At 38.8% G+C, this 27,606-nt stretch overlaps 1 protein-coding gene and 1 pseudogene across 1 annotated transcript; one reads left to right on the forward strand and one right to left on the reverse strand.

Annotated features, from left to right (window-relative positions):
- Nucleotides 1-27,606, reverse strand: part of LOC136281855 (uncharacterized) — a 418,311-nt pseudogene that overhangs the window by 287,895 nt on the left and 102,810 nt on the right.
- Nucleotides 4,989-6,953, forward strand: LOC136281589 (uncharacterized). Its single transcript, XM_066168254.1, has 2 exons — nt 4,989-5,141; nt 6,618-6,953. The coding sequence occupies exons 1-2, from the start codon at nt 4,989-4,991 to the stop codon at nt 6,951-6,953; spliced, it is 489 nt and encodes a 162-aa protein (XP_066024351.1).

Raw genomic sequence — 27,606 nt, forward strand, 5'->3', positions numbered from 1 at the left:
TAAAATGCGACTGTTAAATGTTCGTAAAATGTGACTCTTAAATGTTTGCAAAAATACGTCAAATGTTCGTAAAATGCGACTGTTAAATGTTCGTAAAATGCGACTGTTAAATGTTCGTAAAATGCGACTGTTAAATGTTCGTAAAATGCGACTGTTAAATGTTCGTAAAATGCTATTTGGAAATGCTCAAAGATGAGAAAATATGTTTTTAACTAATTTTTTCCTGTCTCTCGTGAAGCCTTACCCATAACTTAAACCAAATTTTCTACAAAAGTTATTTTAATGTCAGATAATTATGCAAATCCCACACTTAATTTGCTTGAAAAAAACACCCTTAACATGTGATGGAATGTTCTCATTACCTGGACCATCGTTGTTTACACGCTGAGGAGGTGGCGTTCGATTGGGAGTGTCTGTGAGAAAATAACAAAATCAAATGAGTTTTTCAATTTGTGGTGAAGAGTATCCACACGCTTTGGAAATAAGGCATATAACTAGGCTTTCATCATACCCATCAGTAAGTTTGGAATGAAAAAGCTAAATCCTTACTATACACACAATTTTAGTGGTTTACAACATGGGATTTAGCAAAGGATACGTCATATTTACAATAGATCCGTGCAAGTTTTCAGATATTCTTTGTAGCGAAATTCAATTCATGCATGAATTTAATTTGTCACCAAGAGAACATCAGCATGTAATTCTGCGAGATACCCAGAGTAACCGAGAGAATTTCACTTATGAAGTCCATCTTAGATTTGATAATCATTTCGCTGACTATTCTTAAAAGTCTGTCTTCCTTGGTCTTAAATCTCACCCCGACGCTACCTAGTTGAGCAGAGTCGTAATTAGTAAAAGCGTACCAAGTTGGGAGATCGTGTCTTCGAATTCCTCTTCAACTATCATCTCTCCTTCAACTTCATTCGCTGGATCTGTTTTGAATGTAAACAAAATTAAAGCTACTACTTAAATGTATCGATTGGATCTATAGCCGTAAAGATATTACAGAAGGCGAAGTAATTTGTTATCATCTTTGAAGTAATGTAGAATGAGCAAAAAGAACACCATTCCCGGGTTGGAAAAGTCAAGACAACTCCACAGGAAATGTGGATAGGCCAATGTCACATCAAATACATATGAAGCACAAGTCGAGAGACGGAAGCCATGATCGTGGCCCCTTGAAAACTAACGTACGAGTTCGTCACCAGTCTTTTTCACTTTAAAATATCCATTCTCGACATGTAACAGTCGACTCGGGTATTCCAAAAAGCCTACCTGGTATATTTACTTCTTTTCAACTAGATAAAGGAACCAGGTTATGACATACACCGTTTCAAATTGTCATCAAGAATTATATGTCTCAATGATGCAGAAAGAGCGAGTTTTTTTGTTTTAAAACTCTTACTAAAGCACATTATCTTCGTGGCGTGTTTGTTCAGCTCTTCATTGCCATACCTCACAGAAGTGTCTATGATTCTAATATGGCCACATTGGGCTTCTCTAAATTCTAAAGCAAACAAGTTTTTGACCTTTTGGTATTGAAATATCATATCGAAACACTGTAGGAGTCCCACTCTTTCACGCATTTTAGTCTAGAATACGTAATTACCTTGCTCTTCAGCCTGGTCATCTGTTCTGTCGTCATGCCTTACGTCTGCTGAATTTTGATTAACTTGGTCTTGTCGATCTACACAAGGAAATCAAAATTGAATCTGTCACAGATTTTCTCGTTATAAAAAATTTCAATCATACATCTATTCTTCTCTGCTATTTTTACAGTTTTTCATTGCTATACCTCACCGAGCAATTTGGAAGATAATTCCATTCGCCCAGGAATATTAGAATGCCACTGCACGTATCTCTACATCTTACTTTAAAATCAAATGAATCATCTACAGATCTTTTACATCTTGTCTAATTATTCTGCAAATGCAACTATTTCATTCATTTTAGTTTGGAATTTAACTTGCTCACCAGCCTGGTCGGCTACTCCGTCGTCTTCAGCTCCGTTTGTAGAATTCGTGCCTGTTTGTACGGGTTGGTCTTGCCGATTCAAACAAGGAAATCCCATGAAAAACAATCAAACATTGTCCTGAATACAAAGGCATCTCTGAGAGTTCTCTTTTTTGGCGTTTTGAGTCGGCTAATGTTTAATTGAGAGCATTGCCCATGGAAGTAAGAGCAATGATATTTTCTAGATCAGGGCTATAAGCATGCACTTGCGTTGGAATTAGGCGACTGGCTGGTTATTTTCTCAGAGAGTTCTGGATATTCAGTCATAATTGCAGGCTGCGATATCGTTTAGGCATATACATACCACGGTCGTGAAAAGGAAAAAGAACACCACTAAATGAAACGGAACTGCTTTAATTCCTACCTATTGATGGCCGCATAAATACCCTACTTCTATTTCGGTAGACGTTTTTAAACGTGTCACCACAAATATCAGGCGCCGTGCCAACCCGTGTTAAAATATTTGTGGAGCCTAACGCTTTGTAAAACTGCAATCTGAAAAAAAAATTGCTGGCACTCACTAAAAGTAACGATAAATGACGGTTGTCATAGAATTAGTATAATCGTCTTACCTTGAAATCTCTTCATCCGTGTTTAGCTGATGGAAATTATGTTTGAGTATATCAACAATATGCACCATGGTTGAATTGTTATTGAACGTTATCTCTTTCACACGGCCACCCGACTCTAGTGATGCAAAGTCGGCCGCTCGCGGAACGCGCAATCGATCGGCCCAGCGTAGCAAGATGAAAGTGTGTTTCATAGTTCGCGCACGCCTGGCATTACTACTCGCCATGTTTATACTCCAGTGACTACTCTCGTAAGATTGAAGATATGGATAAATGATGTGCTGGTCAGTGCCACAGTAGATTTTGACACCTCCACCAGAAAAGGAGAGTGACATATATGTTACAAAAGGGTGTGGTTACTGAGAAAGCTTCCTGTAGAGATTTCTCACCTTCTGCGCCGAGGCATTGTTTTAATTGGCTTTGTATTAGGATGAAAAAATAAATAAATAAATAAATAAGAAGAATCATTGGCGCGGAGCTTTGTGTGCTTTCCAAATACATAACTGGACCTTTATTAACTTGATGAAAGTGCATTTATGTCGTTTTTAGTCCACGTGCAATTAACTTGAAAATTGCGAGGGAAGCGATAATGGGCGGAACAGACCCGCGTCAAATAAGATGGAAGGTGGTATATGCGATTGAAGTTGTAGATTGTCCAGCAGAAATTCTATCTGCAGTTCGGGTTTCGTTTTGTATTGAATAAAATATGCGCATATCGGTATCAACAGACACTTGCTTGCTCCCATGGGTGGTTCATGTTTTGCACTTTAGTACCCGTCTGTTAATCAAAAAGAGCTAATAGATACCTAGGTAATTTAGTATTATCAACTGAGTTGATAACGTGAATTGGCCACCGTAAAGAGTTTAAAAGCTGACGTTTTGAGCGTTAGTCTTTCGTCAGAGCGATCAGTCGTTAATCGTTTTGGACTCAGTTGATAACATTTAATTACCCTATTATACTTTCCCACCGACGCAGCACCTCTAGTGAGAAAACCGAGTTATGTATTCGACAATCGAGTTTTGTAAACTTTCTGTTCTTAAAGAATTTAGATATATGAAAATTCACATATTTGCACTGCGGTGGAGAGATGAAATTAGAAGATCCTCGCAGCTAAGAACACTACTGAAACTACTAGTTTCAGTAGTGTTCTTAGCTGCGAGGATCTTCTAATTTCATTTCTGTTCTTAGTTTGTTTTTTCTATTGATAACCTCTTTGACTTCGCCAGTTTTCAAGTTCAGAAAAATATGCTTGAATAATGTTGATGTAACAATTGTTTGATTAAGGTAGATCCTTTCAAACTTTTACGAGGATCATTCGCTTTGGCTTTGACGCGAGGGAATTGTGGTCAAAATTAATGCGAAACGATGCAAAGAATGTTTATGACAGAAACAATAAACTGAAAAAGAAAAAAAATCTCACTTCTTGTAATTTTAATAAGTGCCGCACACTGTAGAGTTGACGCCGCCTTTTACAGTTACATAGCACTGCTATTTTTGCTCTCACCTTTTCCCCTTCTTCTTCTTATTAAAGCTTTCTGTGCCTTACGAAAGTTCAAAAGTTTGCAAAAAAACTGAGGGAATACGTATCACAACGAAAACATGTGCGTAATTGTCCACCACACCAACAAAAAGCTGTAATCCCATGGGTGAACTCTAGATGAGGGCTTCACTTGTATGTGTAATTCCTTTTGCGGTGGAGAAAAAAAACCCCAAATCATTTTATTAAGAGCCAAATTTCAAGTTACTGGAAAAAAAATTTAACAACAAGACATGGGTCTCCTTCAAGTTAGTAATCTTGCTAACGGTCCGACTATCGAACTGATCCAGTGGCTACAACTTGAATATCTGATCGCAAACCCGCTGAGATGCTTACCGTGCAACCAGCCCATGGAACTGAATGAACGCAATTACGACCATGTTGATGGCTACATTTGGTACGCACCTCTTGTGTTTGTTTTAAATTGTGAACTGGACCAGTCTACACAATTAATGTTAAAGACCGTTAGGTTGTAAATTTCAAACATTTTCCAAATTCAATCGTACGCGGCTCTACCCACACAGTAGCGTTGAGTCCGCCTATCTCTACTTCTGAGGCATCGTAAAATGGAGAAATATGAAGTCATAAAGCAAGTGTACAATGAAAAATTCCAGGTCGTTACTATGAGAAACAGCAGATTGTTGTATTCGTCAGAATTAACGGCTTAAGTAGTTGTGACAACACTCCCTCGTGCTTACACACCTTTCTTGCTTCTATTCCTTTCTTTAGGCGTTGTGCAACTTGTCGACGGAAAAGATCTCTACGCCTTGGAAGCTTTTTTAGAGAGTTTCCCAGAATTCCTCTTGGAAAACTCGTCGTCCTTATGTACCTTTGGAGCCATCGTGAACTGCGCTCTACGGTTGCGAGGATGCTGTCTCTGACCAGAAACGCCGTTGGAAATGTATACGCCGTCATGAGGCATTATTGCGGCAGAGACCTCGAAGATCAACCAGTTACTCCGTTCGGCGGACGCGTTTTCGTTGTTAAGAGCGACGAAAGCCAGTTCAGACACAAGTCCAAGGTGCGTGTTTTGTTTTCGATGAATACAGAAATACACCCCCAGTAGAAACTTTAAACAATGTTAATGAAGCCCGATAACCTTGTCCAGGAAACTATACCTATAACAAATTAAGTAACTTAAAGGTGGGGTAAGGTAAGGTAACGCCTTTATCTGAAAAGGGTAAACACGTGACAGTTATAATAAAACCGATAAACTTGTGGCCCTCTATAAAACACAAAATCAAAATTAATATTAAAATAATTCTTCATCGTCATTATAGAAAGACAAAAATTATTAATAGACAGAATTTATGAAGCAAGCAAAAATGGTGTTTAAAAACTATCTAGACTCTTATTTAGCCGATTAGAAATCTTAACTATTTAAAATCTATTAAGTATCTAAAACGAGTTATTTTGAAAAAATAACAAGTCATACGTGCCTCGATACAAAATAGAATCCAGTTAACAAGTATGAGTAATTATAGGGGACGGACCATTATTTTTCTGAAGGGGGTGTATGAGAAATGTTCTTCCGCAAACACTTTTTTTAAACATATACGTCTCCGCAAACATATTTTTTAAACATATACGTCTCTGCAAATATTTTTTTAAACATGTACGTCTCCGCTCCGCAAACATTTTTTTCCAACATCATCTTCGTGCAAACAATTTTTTTCCATTTTTTAACTGCCACAGTAGAATCTCATTTCTTCAAGAAATATTTAGCTATTTTCAGATTTGTTATTTGCTTAAAACAGAGTGACCACTTTTTAGTGCCCAAAGTGTGTTAATTTTTATGCTAATGCCTCAATTTGTTACTTTGTTTTTCGTTTCAGTTTTAGTAGAAATATTTTTTTAATATCTTACCTGACTTCTCTCCAAACATTTTTTTTAACCCTATCACATTTACAAACAATTTATTTTCTCTTTTCAGACCCTGAAAACAATTTTTTTTTAACATTTCTCATGATCATACCTGCCCTTCAGAAAATAATGGTCCGTATGCTGGTATAGAATAACTGTTCAAAATTACAACGCTGCGTTGTTGAATTAGAAAGAAATGAATAAAAAGATTCTTCACATTCTACATATTTTACCTTTCGTAAAATGATCTTTGAGAAGGAGAAAAGCAACGGCGGAGAAAAGACAGCTCAAAAGTTTTACCTTTTCATCTTAATCATTTGATATGAAAAAAAAACTGGTTTTGTGGAGTCTAGTGATAGTCTTAGAGCTGGAAACAAATGCTGTTCCAGAAAGTTTTACCAACGGTTTTTGTACGATACCGGCTTGCTGGTATGTCGCCTGATAAAGTCCCTGTCTGAGGTATTGTCCTCAAAATTGTCACATTCGCCCTCGAAGCTTCGCTTTTCGGTCGAATTTTTCATTTTTCGAACACTCTTTCAGCCAAGGACATTGTCAGTCCACATACCCGCGGCCTGATGGGATTTATTCACTAAATATGTAAATATACATATGTTTTGTCTGACGCTTTTTCCAGTATCAAAGAGGGCGTCGTGCAGGTAACGGACCTTGTCGGGTATTTGGCGTTATATCCACCGAGCACATACCCTGCAGGGGATATTTTCAAGTAATGCAACGAAGAGATCGGGCAACTCTGTGCCAAATCCTACAGAGAGTACTCCTTCCTGGCTCCGAGGTCCACACTGACGATTGGGCCGCCTACAGAAACTTGCATCGCCACGTTCCCAACGTGACGGTGCATAGAAGCGTGGTCCACCAAGACAACTTCGTTGATCCCCTGACTGGAGTCCACACTCAGGAGGCAGAGTCAGCTTGGGCACGGCTAAAAAATACCGCAGTCTTAGAGTTTTAATAGCTAAATATCATCCACTGTAACAGAACGTGCCTTTGCGTGAGTGATGGTAAACATTGCGCTAATTTTGTCTTTTTCTCTTTCAAAGTTCTATTTTGTAACCCGTCAGATACTAAATTAGTTTGTAAACTTGCGGAGACGATAATTTTCCTCTCTAACATCATTAAACACAAATCGCTTCTCCAAATTCGGGTGTGACGATTTATTGTACCAACCAATTACCTCATATCTGTCTACGTTTCAGAGAGCGAGTTTCAGCAATGAATCTCTATATGTCAAAAATGTAATGTTACTCGAAACTTTGAAGAAAAAACATTACACGACGGACCAAGTACAAATGACTGGTAGAATGTGTGGGTCAGCGAAGTCGCTTTGAGTTTCTTGCATATAGATTTAACAAAAGGGAGACTTCTCAGAAACTTGTAAAGAAAAAAATTATGACAGCCTGTTGTGAAGTGAGCGAGCTTTTTGGACTTTAATTTCAAGGAAACATATTTGAAAGTGCGACGGCTCTCTTCCATCAAAAAGTGACTTTTTTGAAAATTGCGAAACAATTTTGAGCTACTCATATTGAAAAAAAAAATATTTGAGGACCGAAGATTCAATTTCGCGAAATCTTTTGTTGCCTTAAATGCTCCCTGGCATGCTCCTAGTCCTCTAATAGAACGCCTCTCAAGCGAGCGCTCCTTTCGACGTGGACGAGTTTTATAGACTCATAAACTCTTTCGTGAAAAACTTATTGTCTTAGGGTATAGAGGCGAAACGTTTTAAAAGAAAGCTTATTTTAAAGTTACATTTGCAATGAAACAACAACAGCATACTCAAGCACGTCGCCTGAACAACGTTATTTCCGTTGAGTCGACCTCAGCGATATTTCAAAGGAATTTTTACGTGAAATTCGGCAGGTACCGCGACCTTTCCCATACATGGTTGTTTCAGGAGGTTGTTCCTTGAACGTAAATCAACTTAACGTATGTGTTTAATTTTTTCATGTTACATTTCTCTTCTATTTTTTAATTTTACATTACTTGTCTGTTGGGTCGGAGAATCTGTTGATCTTCTTGTAGAATACTGTTGTCGAGTCCATTTTCAAGTGTGACCCTAGTTTTGCAATCGGAACAAGATTGTAATTTTCATCTGAGCACGATAACTTTGGACTAACGCAATAGTTTTGAGACATTTGCACAAACTGATTTTGAGAAATTCGCACTTATGTCTTGACGGATGACGCCCATAATATCATTGGCAATTTCATTTTTTATTATAGTTTTTTTGGCATGTTGAAAGTCTTCACGGCCAGGTGATTCTGGTACCTGGTCTCGTCATTTCCATTGCATTTACAGAAATTTATCAGTAGTGGGCCTCGCTCGTGCAAAATGTTTCTCCTGAAAGCTCGCGCTTTGTTATTGTCATGGATGTTCTGCAGAACATACTTCAGAACTTTTGCCAAGTGCGACGTATGCCTCACTGAATTTCATTTAAAACTCGACGCGCAAGTTTCAGGCTTTCAATCCGTTGGGCTGAACGCAAAACAATTTAGGGTTTTAGAGGGGCTGAATGAGGAACACTTTTAAAACCTTTTTCATTTAAAATCTTTTCAATCATGTAACAATTAGCTTTTTTCTTCCGGTAGTGGTTTTGGGTGTCAGTTAAACGCCACGTCAACGAATTACACAAAACAACCATTATATCGGCATATTTATAACTTCGCTTCTATCGTGAATGTCAACTGTGGCTTACTTACTTGCTCCTGTGTTTCAAACTCGACAAAGCGACAAGTATAGCGGTAATTATTTTCATTCTAAAATTTGTAACTAATTCTACGTGATACGCTTGACACGAAGATCGATCTGCCACATCTTCTCTAAGTGCGTTTCTCATTGAATTTTGGTTGAAAGCAACCCTCAGTTATAAAATGTCTGCCAGATGTCCGTTTGCCGGTCTAGTTACAATAGCTTTTTTTAATTACGTGTTTCTTTCTTTAGTTTTTAACGAGATTCTGTACGGTCGAACTTAATTAGTATGGGGTTGGCTGACTCTAACTGAAATTCTCTCCTTTCAAACGCAGATATTTGATTCCAGCCCACATGGCTACATGTGGAAAAGCAATGAACGCGTGCCAGGTAGCTGGCTGTCACACTTATCTTCGCCGGGAAGAAATTGCGGCACATGACAGCTGCTCCACTTCCCGCCATCTCGTTCTAATGGAGCAGGAAAGGTCAAGAACTTTGTGGGAAGTAGTCATGGTAAGTTAAGATGCTTTTTATTAATTCTAACCCACACCGTCAAACCCGGACGCAACAATGGAGTTTTATTAAGCACAATTACGACGCTTTGATTTGTTTTCCGGGTGTAACCTTATTGAATTTATTTCCTTCGTCTCCTTGTCGTACCAATTAGAGGGGAAGAAAAAGCAATCTTCACCTGGAGGATTCCGGACATGCACGGCTCATTGGGGTCACCAATTTTCTCAAAGTTTAATAGAAAATGGAAATTGCTATTGGACAAGGACAGGAAAAATCTTCAGGTCCACTTCGTCCAAGGGGTGGATCCTATTTCACTGCTAGCAAGGTAACTGTTTTGAATTAGAATTTTACGATTGGGGAAATATGTGGATTTGGATGAAGATCGAAAGTGAAAACATGTAATAAATTTTTCCTTCCAAAATTTACAGAGTGCTAAGTGAAACGGAATAATCTCCTGTATAAACCGTGTAGCCATCCTCGAATAGGCACTACAATGAAATGTATTCCTGACTTGTCAGATGGCTGAAAAATAATTATTTCGCTCAGTACAAGATAGATTGAAACTTGAAAATTAGGTTAAAGCGCCTAAGAACCGAGTCATGGAATGTCTTGAAAACCGTGTGATAAAATCTCTAACAACCAAGGTTTCGAATGTTTCGGTGAACCAGGATATCCAATTGCTTACAAACAAAGCTTTGAACTACGAAAAACCGAAAAAAAGAAAAAACCCGAACTAAAATAGATCATAAAAAAGCTGGCCCATGGCTCATAAAACCTTTTAGGAAACTTGGTTATGTTGTGTCTTGGAAACTAGTTAATCACAATACCCTAAAAAAATCCTAGGTCACTGGATGCCTCATAACGCATAGCGGCACAGTTGTTAAACGTTCCAAAAAGTAATGAATTAAAGTAAATATTGTTTTCTTTCTTCAACAGCTTCGCTGTCTTTACTGCTGAACAGAAAATCGAGGCCTATATGGAGATTGCTCCCTGGAGGATTCATCTTAAAGAGGGCGAACACTTTGTTGTTTCCTTGACCGGAGGAAAATCGGTGGAGGCCATCACCACAAAAATGGAAATAGTGAAGCCACATGTCGGTAATAGGCGTTAATTAAGGCAGTTGCGGGAACCAGCATTATTCTACTTTTTGCTGTTCGCTTGATTATACTTGTAAATAAAAAAAAACCAATAACGTTGCTGTTTAGTCACCGGGCCAAATCTTTTGTACATTTATGTTTTGTTCTAGTAATTCATCAATAAATTTTGATGAACATGTTACTTTTGCCTTTGAGTGATTAATCAGTTTGAGTTATTTTAGCCTGTTTCAGGCTCTAACTCACTGGGCGGGCGAGCGATGAACTACTGTTGCGGGTGCATGAACCCGCCATTTCGTTCTTTTGCTCATTTCCATTAACCGAGAGCCTAGCAGAGGTTAGAGTTATTTAGCTCCCTCTCGCTTTGACTAAAGAGCTTTTTGTGTTTAATCGCCACCCATGAACTGTTGCAATCTTAATTCCAACGACAATCTTTCAGCTGTTCTGTCCCTGCAACTTACATCCAGAACCCTTTACATTCGGCATTGTAAGAGTAATTCAAACTCGTGCATCTGAAGGACTTTTTGTAGTCGTGCATTCAACCAGACGCTTCTCAAATCATGCATGTTACGAACAGTCTACGGTCGTGCACTTTAGAGCACTAAACTGTCGCATTTTACGAACGCTTAATGGTCCCATTTTTGAGAACACTTCACGGTCGCATTTTACAAAAACATAACGGGTGCACTTTTGGCAAATTTTAAGAAAACTTTACAGTCACATTTTACGAATTCTAATCAATCGCATTTCATAAACACTTAACGGGCGCATTTTGAATTTTGCATTGTAGAAAAGAAATGTTATGGCCTGCCAAATTAAATTGCTATTCCCCTTTTGATGGATAGGTAATATCAGTAATGTTCATTAGTATGTTTGAAGCATGGAAATATTGGCAAGCAACTGAGAAAGGTACTAATCAGTGATATATTTTGTAGGAGGTCATGCAGATATGCTCTGTAAAATTGAAAGGGCAGTGACAGAAGGCTGTCTTGCAGCACAAGCTGTGTGTGAGCAAAGGTATGAAGCAATGCTTGATGTCTCGATTTTATCTTAAAATGTATATGAAAAATAGTGTAAAGAGTGCAAAGGTCACAAAGCCTCACTCTGTAACCCTTAATGCCCTATGCCTGATAGACACTGTCTTGTGAAAGAGGCAATAAAATTTATTATGTTAGTGGTACCTGTAAAAATCAATCGTTTAGCTGTCATATAAGTTAAAATAATATCTTTTTATACCTTTAGAAAACTGTTGGAGGATAGAAGAGAGTTCCGAAGAGTACAAGAGGATGAACTCAGACAATCAGTAAGTTATGATGAGATTAATGGAGTATTTGCTGGAGAATTGGGAGAGAATTTGCAGTTACCATACAGTTCAATACTAGCATCCTATCTCCAGGTCAATGCCATGCCAATGTTGGCTTCTAAATACATGGCTTTTAAAAGTATATCAAGTGAAAATAGTAAAGTGGGTTTTGCACGACTGTTGATTAAGGGGATCTAAACAAATTTGATTACCCACTCTCAGAGACATGTGATTGTCTGGTTCCTTTTTAAATCCAAACTCACCTGTTTTAAAAAGTTTACCAAACTGGCTTTTTTGACATATGATTGCCTGGATTTTTTTTAGTGACCTCGCGCTTTGTGAGACATTTAAAAACTCGTCCATTCTAGGACTTTTACGAACACTCAACTGTCGCTCAAATGTCTTTGTAAGACATTTTAGACGTCGAGCTTTTAAGACATTTGATACATCTTGCATTTTACGACATTTGGAACACCGTGCTCTTTACGTCATTTGAGACATCGTGATTTTTAAGATACTTGAGACACTTAAGACCGTGTTTTTAAAGACCTTTGTGACATCGTGCTTTTTAAGACTTTTGAGACATCATGCTTTTTAAGAATTTTGAGACATCGTGCTTTTTAACTCATTTGAGACATCGTGCTTTTTTAGTCATTTGAGACATCGTTTATAACAAGAGACATCGTACATTTAACGACTTTTGGGACATCGTGCTTTTTAAGACATTTGAGACATCGTGCTTTTTAAGACCTTTGTGACCTCGTGCTTTTTAAGACATTCGAGACATCGTGCTTTTTAAGACCTTTGTAACCTCGTGCTTTTTGAGACATTTGAGACATCGTGCTTTTTACGACATTTGAGACATCGTGCTTTTTAAGACATTTGTGACATAATGCTTCTTAGGACATTTGTCACATCGTGCTTTATAAGACATGTAATACATCGTGCATTTTACGACATTTGTGACATCGTGCTTTTAAAGACACTTGAGACATCATGCTTCTTAAGACCTTTGAGACACCGTGCTTTATAAGACATACGAGACATCGGGATCAATATCAGTATCTGGGCCGAAGGCGCTATGAAACAGAGCCATTTAAATTTACGAAAAAACGGCTTATATAAAACAGTACCAGTAAACAACCCTTATGTAATAATGGTAAAATGAATGGCCTTATGTAATAAATGCTTTTAAAATGTACGACCTAAAATTTCGTAAAAAGCGCCCGTTAAATGTTCGTAAAATGCGACTGTTAAATGTTTGTAAAAAGCGACTCTTAAATGTTCGTAAAATGCGACTCTTAAAAGTTCGTAAAAATACGTTAAATGTTCGTAAAATGCGACTTTTAAATGTTAGTAAAATGCGACAGTTAAATTTTCGTAAAAATACGTTAAATGTTCGCAAAATGCGACTAAAATGTTCGTAAAATACGCCCGTTAAATGTTCGTAAACTGCAACCGTGAAATGTTCGTAAAATTTTTAAAATTGCGTAAACTACGACTGCTACGTGTTCGTAAAATGCGCCCGTTAAAGTGTTTGAAAAATTTTCATATTGAGTGCTCGTAAAACGAGCCTGTTCAGTGTTAGTTATAAGACATTTGAGAAAGCGTGCTTTATAAGACATGTAAGACATCGTGCTTTATAATACATTGGAGACCTCGTGCTTTATAAGACATATGAGACATCATGCTTTATAAGACATTTGAGACATCGTGCTTTATAACACCTTTGAGACATCGTGCTTTATAATACATTTGAGACCTCGTGCTTTATAAGACATATGAGACCTCGTGCTTTATAATACATAAGAGACCTCGTGCTTTATAATACATTTGAGACCTCGTGCTTTATAATACATTTGAGACCTCGTGCTATATAAGACATATGAGACCTCGTGCTTTATAACACCTTTGAGACATCGTGCTTTATAATACATTTGAGACCTCGTGCTTTATAAGACATATGAGACCTCGTGCTTTATAATACATATGAGACCTCGTGCTTTATAAGACCTTTGACTCATCGTGCTTTATAATACATTTAAGACATCGTGCTTTATAATACATATGAGACATCGTGCTTTATAAGACATATAAGACATCATGCTTTATAAGACATGAGACATCGTGCTTTGTAAGACATTTGAGACATCATGCTTTATAAGACATATAAGACATCGTGCTTTATAAGACATTTGAGACATCTTGCTTTATAAGACATAAGACATCGTAATTTATAAGACATTTGAGACATCGTGCTTTATAAGACATATAAGACATCGTGCTTTATAAGATCTTTGGGACATCGTGCTTTTTAAGACCTTTGAGACATCGTGGATTTTAAAACTTGTGGGACATCGTGCATTTTACGACTTCTGGGACATCGTGCTTTTTAAGACACTCGAGTCATCGTGCTTTTTTAGCTCATTTAAGACATCGTGCTTTTTGAGACCTTTGACACATCGTGCTTTTTAAGACCTTTGACACATCGTGCTTTTTATGACATTCGAGACATCGTGCTTTTTAAGACACTTGAGATGTGCTTTTTAAGACATTTGAGACATCGTGCTTTATAAGACATTTGTCACATCGTGCTTTATAAGACATAGCACATCGTGCATTTTACGACGTTTGAGACATCGTGCTTTTTAAGACATTTAAGACATCGTGCTTTTTAAGACACTTGAGTCATCGTGCTTTTTAGCTCAATTAAGACATCGTGCTTTTTGAGACCTTTGACACATCGTGCTTTTTAAGACCTTTGACACATCGTGCTTTTTAAGACCTTTGACACATCGTGCTTTTTATGACATTTGAGACATCGTGCTTTATAAGACATTTGTCACATCGTGCTTTTTAAGACATATAGCAGATCGTGCATTTTACGACGTTTGAGACATCGTGCTTTTTAGGACATTTGAGACAACGTGCCTTTCAAGTCATTTAAGACAGCGTGCTTTGTAAGACAATTGATACATCGCGCATTTTAAGACATTTGAAAGCTCACATTTTTAAAAAAATTATTGAGAGCTCGTGCTTTGTAAGGTGTCGGGATATCCCTGGTGTATATGAGGATGCTGTAATGTTCTGGTTTAAAAATTGATAATAGAATCGACAAGCGCGTCCCATACTTAACACTCTTAACACTCTTTATGACGATAGCAAAATCTTTGGAGTGTTTGGTGGTATGAGATAACAGCTTGCATTCCTTTTCGGCGCTCTCAATAGTCATTAACGTTGTTACTAATTTCCCCCGGGATCTAACCACGATAATTACATAATTACTTTTCAATTAAACGCACTCCCTCATTTGGAATTTTTAATTTTTTACACAATAAAGATCACTCATTTTTCGCTTAAGAATAAGTATTATGTAAACCTTTGACTTACGCTTACTGTGGATATCTGTATCGATAGGAGGCCGCAGACAAAGGAAAACAACGTGAGCGTGAGGTAAGTAGATAAGAGCAGGTACCTGGTAGATTTGAAGAGTCTTAATCGTTTGTGTTTTCGCATGAAAACAGCGACAATAAGTGTAATTTGCATCTCCAATTTGATATGATACCGCAAACGAAGGTTATGAAAGCAAAGTTCTGAAAATACCCTGCAGAATGCTTATAATAATCGCTGATTTAAATAAATTTGAGATTAGATTTCCCGTGACAACTTTTTCTAAGCGTAACGGTAGAAAGATAGCTCTGCATAAAATTTCCCTTACTAAACATTTCAAGGCTAGGCAACTGAAACACTTAGATCTATTGCAAGCCAACCATAGATGAATACATAATTCTTACAAAAATGTTCATAGGCAGAGGAGGAAGAAGGAGACCTTGATGTCACCGAACCAGACAGCGAATGGGTAATTACTTTTGCACTAATATTCACAGCCACTTTGGACACTTTCTCTGTCAGGTGCATACCCTGTATTGATCTAAAATACCTTTTCTATTTATAATAAAAATTGGCTTTGAATGATGCACGACCAGTTCAGGGCGTGAAATTGCGCCTAATACATGCGGCAATGCGCCTAAATTTTTCACTTTGGCGACCAAATCCTGAAAGTTAGTCGCCAAATTGGCGACTAGAACGTTTCATCATAACCTTACCAAGAGATATAGTGAATTAAAAAGATTTGCAAAGATAAATCGGCGGAAAACTTCCTCGTTAAGTTTGTTTCCGAAACGTAGCACATGCATCTCGATGGATAACTAGACGCCATCTTGGATTTAGATGAGCCTGAACGTTGTATATCATCCATCCTAGTGTCCACTTTGTAGCACGTTAATTTTTGAGGGTCTTTCTAGCACGCTGACAGCGTAAAGAAAGATTTTGTTTGTCTTTGAAAATGGCGACCAACTTTTTTTGAATTGGCTACCACTTTGAAGAATTTAGGAGCCAAGTGGCTATCAGAAAAAAAAGTTAATTTCACGCCCTGCCAGTTGCTAAATAATAGAGAGTAGATATAATCTACCAATTCCTTGCCTATTGAATCTTGATCATCTGGTTCTATCAACAGAGTTGATATGGCAAATTGATCACAGTAAGGGGAATGTAAAGTCATAACTAAACCCTTAATTCAACAGTCTGGACCTTTTAGAGCATAGCTAAAATTACACGACTAAATTGATTTAATAGTACTTTTGAACTTTGCTTGCGTCGGGCAAAAATACAACGAAAGTTTAGTTTTACTTCACACGTGAAGCTGAGGGGAAAAGGACTGTCTTTCCTTGGAGCTTGCTGGAGAGGACGGCTGTTAACTTTGAACAATATTAAATCCTAGGTTCGTCAAAAAAGAATCCAGGCGCTGACCCGCAATGAGGTTAGATGTATTTATATCTTTTAAAAACTGATGGTTAAATTGATGGAATTACGAACATTTAAGTACACCTTTGATCAGGAAAACATTGGACCTCCTAGATAGTTTTACCTGAATTAGTTAATTCATAGGCGTCAACGTGACCATCATATCTCTCATTATGCTTATATTCCAACAGCCGCAACAAATTTTGATGAAGTAAGTATGATTGTCTATGACTCTGGAGAGAATTATAGACACTTAATTTTACAGAGATTTAATTTTTTTTATGTTATTATTGTTTTTCATATTATTTTTAAATGTGTTCAGCATATTCTAAATACATGCTGCCACATTTAGGGAGAGGCATATGGCATTCAAGATGACAGCGATGATAGTGGAACGGTAAGATGTGTTTGCATTGTATAAATCTCGATCTCAATGATAGTGGAACGGTAAGAAGTGTTCGCATGATACAAAAAATCAATCTTAATTCCAAATTTTCAGTTTCATTACATTTGGAAGTTTTGGGTTTTGTTCTCTTTAGCTCCAATAGTTTTGTTTTGATATTTTTGTTTTTAGATCGATCATGTTCATTTTTTGTTTGTTTGTTTTTTCTGGTTTTTCAGCATGGTGGTTTAATCCCTTTGATTTTCCGATAGTACTAAGTCGTTAGGTTTTAAGTGGTACTTCCATAGCGTTCGCTTTAAACAAGTGATTTACAGAGAGAAACACGTGGTGGCCAGCACCATTTCAACGAGGTACAGAAGCGATTAGGGATGAGAACACAATGGGGTGCTTGAAACCAAGGCACGAACGTTGCCGACTTCATGGGGTGTGTCCTAAACGATTATTACCGTAAGTTTGGGGATTTGATTCAGAATTGATATCTCGTACTCTGCTTTTGTTCACAGGTGACTTTCAGAACAGAATAAGAACAGTCCAAGAAAAGTCGTTTTTTCAAATTTATTCTTTGTTGTAGTTATTAAAAACGTAAAGAAAATGAAATTTGTTATCTCTACTTCCACGGACATTCGGTAGTGTAAGATTCCTAAAACAATTCATTGACCTCAAATTATCATGTTTTAGACCGCCTTAACTCTCTTCCTGAGGTCTTAAATACTAGGGTTACAAGTAATTGAATGCCGTGAATTTTAAAAACACTTAACTGACATATTTTAACTGCCACCCTTGACTTAATTTAATCGCCACCCAAGAAAGTTTGCAATCTTAAATCCAACGACAATCTCTCAGTTGTTCTCCCAGAAACTTACGTCCAGAACCCTTTACATTCGGCATTTTAAGAGTAATTAAAACTCGTGAATCTGAAGGACTTTTTGTTGTCGTGCATTCTACCAGACGCTTTTTAAGTCGTGCATTTTACGAACACGAAACTGCCGCAGTTTGCAAGCACTTAGTAGTCGCACTCTACAAAAACCTAAACAAACACTTCACAATCGAATTTCACAAACACTGAACAGGCTCGTTTTACGAACACTCAATTTGAAAATTTTACGAACACTTAACGGGCGAATTTTACGAACACGTAGCAGTCGCAATTTAAGCACATTTAAAAGTCGCATTTTACGAACATTTCACGGTTGCAGTTTACGAACATTTAACGGTTGCAGTTTACGAACATTTAACATGCGTATTTTACGAAATTTAGTCGCATTTTACAAACATTTAACGGTCGCATTTTACGAACATTTTAGTCGCATTTTACGAACATTTAACGTATTTTTACGAACATTTAACTGTCGCATTTTACGAACATTTAGTCGCATTTTACGACCATTTACCGTATTTTTACGAACATTTAAGAGTCGCATTTTACGAACATTTAACTGTCGCATTTTACGAACATTTAGTCGCATTTTACGAACATTTAACGTATTTTTACGAACATTTAAGAGTCGCATTTTACGAACATTTAAAGGTCGCATTTTACGAACATTTAACGTATTTTTACGAACATTTAGCCTATTTTTACGAACATTTAACAGTCGCATTTTGCGAACATTTAAAGTATTTTTACGAAAATTTAACAGTCGCATTTTACGAACATTTAACAGTCGCATTTTAGGAATATTTAACAGTCGCATTTTACGAACATTTAAGAGTCGCATTTTACGAACATTTAATAGTCGCATTTTAGGAATATTTAAGAGTCGTATTTTACGAACATTTAACAGTCGCATTTTACGAACATTTAACGGGCGCTTTTTACGAACATTTAACAGTCGCATTTTACGAGTATTTAACGGGCGCTTTTTACGAACTTTAAGGTCGTACATTTTAAAAACATTTATTACATAAGGCCATTCATTTGAGCTTAATAACATAAGGGTTTTTTACTGGTACTGTTTTATATAAGCCGTTTTGTCGTAAATTTAAATGGCTTTGTTGCATAGCGCCTTCGGCCCAGATACTGATATTGATCCAATTATTGTTCGGTCAGGACGGTGGTATACTGGCCCAATTATGCCGTAGCCTCTGACGAACAACTGAGAGAAATTAAGAAGTTTCAGAAGAGAATAACCGCACGATTCCTTGGACGAAGCGAAGGCAAACCTTGAAAAGAACGTAGTTGACAAAACTAAGGAGTCGATATCAGAAAGTACTTCACTGCTAACAAAAGTCAATCTTATTAGTAGATAAGTCTGAAATTGGTTGGAAAACGGTAGAAGAATATTCACAAAGAGCTCGCGTGTTATAAACGACAACTGCATGGGTTTTAATGGCATTTCATGGTCGATCAGTGGATATGTTTTTCGAGTGATCAGGTGCACAAACGTATGTTTCGTGCATAGTTTACGTCACTAAAGAAATTTGTAAGACTAATATTATTCCTTTCAACCGTAAAATCAGTTGAAGAGGAGACTCTAGATCTATCGGTTTTCTCTCCGCTGACCTTTGATGATGTCAGGCAGTACGCGAAAGAGAAGTCTGGTTGCAATAGTACCCCCACACTTTTAAGTTCGCCCCCAGATTGAGTAATATCCAGATGAGTTGATTTGTGACAAAAATCGCTCAAGAACGCGCTGAATGTCGAGTCAACTAGATACTCTGCGTGGGATCTGGGTTACCGAAAACAACTGTAAACTCTGAACTCGTGATGTAAAACACACTTAAATCATAACAAAATTGCTTAACTTCTTATTCGGACTCGAACAGATGCGAAACAACCTCGGTTTACCCAACGAGCACGAAATGTGTTGTAGTGATCACACGAAATATGATCATAGGAACCAGACTTAGGAAGGGTAATAACTAAAACATGGAATGACCTAAAACCACCTAAAACCAACTACAACCGCCTACAACCATCTACAACCATCTACAACCACCTCAAAAATTTCAACAACGACCTACAACCACCTCAAAAACATCTACAGCCACTCACAAACTATCTAAAACTATCTAAAACAAGGCATAAATGTCTTAAATAAGGCGAAACGACATGTCACGTACATGAAATACGAGAATCGAAGGAAACCTCCACCTTCTCCTGAAATCTTACTCTCCCCGGTCCCATGTATAATCAACCATCTCACGAAATGAAATGGGAGAGCATGCCGATTATATTTTTCATAACCTCAGTAGTAAAAGACCTAAAGAGCTTTACAAAGTGGACTATTAAGTTACAAAAAGTAATCAAGTAAAATAACAAACTCCTAGTCAAGACTGACTTGACTTGGCTTTTTCTACCCTGGGTACCAGCAGACGTTTTGACTCATGACTAGAAAAAGTATGAGTGAATGATCATTAGAAATATTTCAAGCGAACTGTGCGTACATTTGGAATCTTCCTTTGGCACGAACGCCATCGTGCTAGTATTTATACAGCATGCAGTTGTACGAGTGGTGCTACTTACGCAATAGTGACTCACGTTTTGCTCCAATTACATTTTCAAATGAAACGTGAGCCAAAACGTCTGCTAGTAAAGTTCTTTAGGTCTTTTACTACTGAGGTAATAAAAAATATAATCGGCGTACTCTACTATTTCATTTCGTGAGATGGTTGATTATACATGGGACCAGGGAGAGTAAGATTTCAGGGGAAGGTGGAGGTTTCATTTGATTCTCGTATTTCATGTACGTGACATGTTGTCGTTTCGCCTTATTTAAGACATTTATGCCTTGTTTTAGATGGTTTTAGATAGTTTGCGAGTAGCTGTAAATGTTTTTGAGGTGGTTGTAGGTCGTTGTTGAAATTTTTGAGGTGGTTGTAGATGGTTGTAGGTGGTTGTAGTGGTTGTAGCTGGTTGTAGCTGGTTTTAGCTGGTTTTAGCTGGTTTTAGGTGGTTTTAGGTGGTTTTAGGTCGTTCCATGTTTTAGTACTTACCACTTAGGGAGATGCAAACCACGCTTTCATCGCGACAGCATTACTTTTAAAAGTTGTTAGACTTGTTTTACAGTTTTAATGATACTTACCTTGTTTAGCTTTATTTATAAAAAAAAGACTGAAGAATTTACAAAACCGCGAGTTGATCACACTTTTGATAATTTAGGATGTAATAAGAGGTCACTCCAAAACGAAAACGTTTTACCCGCCTCAAACTATAAAACGAAGACCCTCGCCAAAAACGCTTCACTTGACGCTAAAACATTGAAATCGGTAGGGTCTTCGTTTTGTAGTTTCACCTACCTCAATCATTACGATGTTTTTTCGCGATGAAAGCGAATGTAAAAAGAAATTCGCCCCTAGCACAAGTTCATTTACCGGTATTGTCAATTATCCTTGCAAAAAATATTCTGGAGTTTCTTAAGAACAATGACAGTTATGTTGTCACATTCCTCGACAAGCATAACATCCAGACACTCTAAAACAATAGCGCTATTCAGTGTTGTACCTTGTCACGTTGTCAGGGCTCAAATTGCAGTCTTAGTCAGATTGCAGTCTGAGAGACATCTCATGATGACGCCATACCGCGGTTCAAATGCAACAAACTGATGGTCAAGGATCGCATTGGCCAGGGTGCATTTGGAGATGTGTATACCACGGATTATCGGGCGCCGGGAAAAATCACTACAGAGACGGTAGTCATAAAAAAAATGTTAAGTGCTGTGGACGAAGAAGAGAAGAAACTTTTCTTTTCTTCAAAGAAGTGGCTCCCCTAAATAGCCTAAAGCATCAAAGCGTTGTGAAGTTTATGGCCGTTTGCCACCAGCCGCTCGCCATGATACCTAAGTACGCTTATTTCGACTTCCATCTCTTCGGTCAAGCCGTCCGTGTAAACACGCTCTTCGAGTTTCTTTTGAAAATTTATGAACAAAACTGTGGTGGTTTTCATGATTTGGTTTGTCATGTAGCTACAGAAGTAATCGATGGTCTGGGCTACCTTCACAATCAAAGGATAGTACACAGAGACCTGAAAACGGCCAACATTTTAGTCAGCAACCAGCACTACTGCTCGTTGTCACAAGAGGATGAGGAATTTGGGCCAACTTATCAAACAAGACCAATTGCCTGTAAGTTGTCTGACTGTGGTGAAAGTCGTTCCCGCTTTATTCAAACGCAGGTAATTATCGCCTCTAAACACTAACATCGATCGTGGAACAGTGGTCTACATGGCACCAGAACTTCTTGTGGAAGAGAAGATCGTCCCTTGTGCATCCATCGACGATTTAATCCTGTCAGACGTTTGGGCGTTGGGAATGATTGTTTTTACGAGGATTAATCCCAGCCTTAAATGCCGCTATATCCTCGACATACGATCAGCAGGAGGCGTCAGCTCTCATGAGGAGTCAAAAAAGCTCATCATCTCCTAACTAGCGACTGAAAAGCTTCCTTTGTAAGATTTGAAGTACGAACTCGATCGTGCTACAGCCTGGTGTGACTTAGAAAAAGTTAACCGTGGCTGCACCAAATTTGACCGGCAGCCGAGGTTGACCCTAGAGGAATAAAGGGGCAAGTTTCTAAAGAAACTGTGGTGCTGCGTCGGTGGGAGAGTATAGGAGGTAATTTAGTGTAAACAACTGAGTGGAAAACGTAAATTAGCCACCGTAAAGGGTCTTAAATATACCTGGGAAACTTCCGACACTTCTTTGGCTTTTCTAGACATCAAAATTTCAGATGAAGGCAACGGCTTATGCACTAGTGTTTACTACAAACCTACAGATTCACATACTTACTTGTTGTATTCATCTTCACATCCATCACACGTCAAGAACTCCATATCCTTTTCACAGATTCTCAGACTTCGTCGTTTATGTACTGACGACTCTGATTTTTCCAAAAAATCAGAGGAAATGTGCCAGTTTTTCGATAAACATGGCTATCCTGTTTCTGTCGTTCAAGCGGGCCACCAACCTGCCCAACAAATTGATCGAAAGTCAGCGCTACAAACGGCTGAGAAGGAAAACACTGACCACATTCCATTTACTCTTACATTTCACCCTCACAACCACGCAGTTGAATCTATAATTCTTAAAAATTTTAAATTACTCCAAAACGATTCAGAGACTGGCACTATCTTTTCGCAACCCTCACTTATTTCATTCAAACGTGACAAAAACATAGAAAACTTTTTAGTTAGGAGTTCATTTCAAACCAATGACCAATTTGGAACTTTTAAATGCGCTCGCTCACGATGCAAAACTTGTCCTTTCATTCATAACGTAGAGAAAATATCGGGACCCAAGAGATCCATTAAGATCACTGCCACTTTACGTGTACCTCCGCCAATGTTATTTACTGCATAACTTGCACTTATTGCAGTAAGTTATACATCGGCGAGACAGGAAGACGACTAGGTAACCGATTCCGAGAACACCTTCGCGACATGGAAAGAAATGACAAATGGGGGCCTGGGAACGAAAATAAAAATTTGAAGCAAATATCACCCAATTTTTTTATTTTTTTGTTCTTACTACGTTTTGAAGTCATTCGTGCGTTATCAGAGTGCACTCGCACGGACAAATGGAGTCTGTTTGTTAATAGACAATTATTGGACGAGGTTGAGCAAAATATAATGATTTGTCAATGGCAAGCAGATCAATTAATTACCGAAGCCGAAGCCCAAGGCGAAACACTGGCAAATCACGGTATTTTGCGAGAACCGTGTTCAATAATAGTTTTATCATTCAATCACCAAGCTTGTTTTTTTATAGTGTAATATTCCTCCCTAGGAATTGTTATTCATGAGATGGTAATAAGGTATGGAGAATCGCTCTGGCCGGGAAAGCCCAAGCCAGGCGAAGGGGTGTTGGTGAGACGGATCAATCCGACCGGGGGTGGGGTGGGTGGGAAAACGCTTCGATGCGCAGAACACAGCCCAAGGCCTCAAGTGAAGTGACAAGGAATGATACAAAACAATCTATTATATCCAAAATCCCTAGGGACTAATTACCAATGTTAATTGAGTTAGCATAGTGTAATATTCCTCCCTAGGAATTGTTATTCATGAGATAGTAATATGGTATGGAGAATCGCTCTGGCCTTCCCAAGCCTACACCCACACTCATATGAAATGAACAATCACACACCCTAAGAAAAGAAACACAAAGAACTCTTTAATCCTCTTTCCAATCCTTACTTAAAACACACTATATCTAATCATTAACAATAACCTATACTATAATAGTTCAAAACTTCAATAAAATAAATTCATGAAAAAGCTTGGGAGAATCCCACAAGATGATCCTGATGTTTGTAGTCCTGCCCCGCTTGTAAAGGGAGATCCGCTAGTTTAGCCGCCGCGCCTGCTGGATTTACTACTTGCTTAAGTTTGATATAGTGAAGCGCCGTCTTACTAGATTTCCAGCCAATGTGGTCCATGATTTCACTGAGACTTACGCTTCGCAATGTTAAAGATACAGCCGCCCCACTGCGAAACCCATGAACTGTTAAATGACTACTGGATAAGTTCCCAACTAGCGCGGAAACATAAAAACTCAATCGCGCTTGAGCCGCCGAAGACTCCAAATGGCTGAAACAAACTCCGCCAGATTTTGAAATAGAGCGAAAAAGGAAACCTGGCGCAAGGTTAATACGTAACAGCTTACACACATCAAAATACATTTCCAAACCCCGGACAGGACAAATCAAAGGATTAGATCCCCGCTTAAAGGCAAACACATTTGCGTCACCTGACCTGAGAGACTTTGTCCAAACATGATTGAACAACAAACCAGAATTATCCGAGAAACGTAAAACATCAGATACTTTTACTTGTAACAAATCAGCTGCTCTATCACCAGCAAAAAATAATGCCTTAAATAAAGCCTGATCGCGGGCATACATAAAAATCTGAATTGCGCGCAAAGTCGAAGAATGCAACAAAAGGGCTCTAATGAATTCAGAGATAACCAACAAATCGTTCACTAAGATAGGCTCTGCCTGGCGTGGAGTTACCCTAGCCTTTAGTTGTTCTTCTCGCACATTACTCAAATAATTCTTTACTGACCTACAAGAAGCTGGATTACCTACACCTAACAAAGACTGCCATTCTGCGCCTCGACCACTCTCTGCAAATATAGCACGCAACTTGCCAATCAGTGAATCTATAGTCCCAAATGCCAAACGTTTAGGGCACTCACAATCTAGCCCCGCATTACCTCCCCAGGTGTGACAATCCTGTCTATGAACTCGTGTCCTTCCCTTTCCATCCTTCCACACAAGGAACGCAATAACATCCGAAGGAAGCGCTGACGACAAAGACTTGGGGACTGACAAGTTTCCCAGAAAATTTATAAACTCCAATTCCAGAGCTGATTTCTGTTTAGAATAACCAGACGAACTACGTTGCTCATTCAACTCGCGTACTCGTTGGGTAATGCTGCCTTCATCAATATCCAATTTATTTAGTGGTCCTTGGATTGTAGCACGTCTAACATAACCACATTCCTGACAGAAATTGAAATCCTCATCGTTCGGATGTGAGCATCGTGGGCACGCAACGCAGGGAGTGAATAACTTCGGAACTCTAGGCAATGTCTGTAGGGAACAAAAACGAAACAAACAATGAGCCCGACTCTACAGCTAGAACCGAGACACGCGAAACGCCCACATAGAAAAGGGACAAGGTTTTGGACTATAACCCGACTTTGATGGGGATAGTAGAACACTCAAGTCACCCTGTGTACCAAGACAAATTTTCCCAGAGCACCTTGCGTTCAATTCAACCTACCAATAGCGATGAGGAACAAACTCTGGAACCACAATAGTGAACGGGATCTTAAAACTCAAGAGAAACTTCAACAGTGGACCAATCAAAGAAAATGGCGGGAAGACATAAGGATTGGACATGGACGGAAAAACCCGCAAGTCTTGACTGAAGACATTCACACCGTTGGAGTCTGGGCTTGGAAAAGGAGTAAAATGCGGCAAGGGAAACCCATCTTTGTTCTTCATTACATTTGAGTCCAAAGACATCAAGTCAAACGAATGACCTTCAACTCCACCAAACTCTTTATCGACCCTCTCGAAAGCTGACATTGACAATTTGGAATCCACACGTGACATTGTCCTAGACGGAAAATCGGCCACATTTTCCTTAGATGGTACATAGGATAAGTTCAACTGAACATTACGAGAAGATAGAGCAAAATAAAGTCGTTTTGTAGCTGACGTTAACTGGGGGGATCTCCTACTGCCAGACCCCTGCCACGCACCTAATACTGCCATACTGTCAATAGAAGCATCAATTCGGCAATCCTTAATTCCGTCAGGAAGAGCTTTAATAGCATACAACAAAGCTAACATTTCCTTTGTAGAAATATCGAGACACAGTTCCTATTGACTCCAATAATCTCGAAAAATCTGATCATCCGAAGGTGAATGAACTGCACAACCCCACCCATAACCGGACGCATCGGTAGAAATCGCAATACGCACATGCTTCTCGTCTCTCCACGGAAGAGTGTCCTTCCAGTCGTCAAGGTAACGCAAATGCGAAATTTCCTTCCTCAAAGCGTCGGTCATAGACACTTGCCCATCATCCAAGCCAGAAGCGACCGCTCTACTCATTTCTCTAATGAACAATTTCGCGGCTGGAACACCTAAAGAGAAAGATATGCATTTCCCCTGAAATCGTTGTAAAGTTTTGATCTAAACAGTTTTCTTGCAGGCAAGAATTTTCTCCCTAATTAAGGCCCAGGACTCAATCTTACGGCGCGGCACCAAAAACGATTGTCGAACGGAATCCACGATCACACCCAAATACCCCAGGGATGTGACCGGCACAAGAACCGACTTCTTGATACCAATGGTATAACCGAGATCAACCGACACAGAAAGGACAACGAATATGGCACCTGTAGCTGCCAGCAACCTGAACTGCAAAGATCTGTCCGCTGGTAATATGGACCAAGACCCAGTCGGTCGCAAAAGCTCTCCATTTAAGCGATCGTCTATATAGAGAGAACAAGGAATCCCTTGAGCTCTCAAGAAACCTGTGGCGGCCAGACCAATGGTATGATAAACATAAGGGGAGATTTTCCATCCGAACGGGAGAGTCGCACAAACAAACCACAGGCCACCAAAACTAAACCCAAAGTATGATTGCGAGGACTCTGTCAACATCACGTGATCATACCCGGACTTGTCGTCGCACTTGGTCATGAACGATCCGGGGTAAACATACCTAGCCACTTCACTCAGTTTATCCAGGGAAAACGGCATATCTTTCATCCAAAGGTTTAGAAACCTCGCGTCAATACAAAGTCGAGGCTTCGTAGGTTCAACCGTGAGTGGCAACACAAAATGGGGGGGATCATCGACACCCACTACCCCCCAGACTCTAACAGCGCCGGTTAAAACACGATTCCGAATCTCCTTGGATATAAATTCCGTAAAATTTTTACAGTTTACATGATTCGGGAAAATCTTCTTAGGTGGAACAGTAGACGAATATTTAGCTCTCTTGAAAACTCCCGCAAAAGGTCTTGAAAAACTTAAGATGCCGACTTTATTTCTAATCCAATCTAGAATACAGTTCCTCAACGGATGACCCTCAAGTACCAGCTCCCAGGCGGCTGAATTACGGTGAAGACCACCTGCCACATAGGAATCCGGATCCCTTAAATGTAAAGTCCCCAGATCCGGAGCCTTACCAGATGAGATAACACTTTCCCAACACACAGCCGCACCCCCCTGAACGGGAACCCCAGTCATATCCACCCATAGGGTCTCGTTTCTTGGTTTAATTGCCGTTGTCTGTAGTTGAAATTCCGTAAGAACGTAAAAGTTATCCACAGCAGCTTCACGCTTA

Source organism: Pocillopora verrucosa, chromosome 6 (assembly GCF_036669915.1).
Source record: "Pocillopora verrucosa isolate sample1 chromosome 6, ASM3666991v2, whole genome shotgun sequence".
Classification (NCBI taxonomy): Eukaryota; Metazoa; Cnidaria; class Anthozoa; order Scleractinia; family Pocilloporidae; genus Pocillopora; species Pocillopora verrucosa.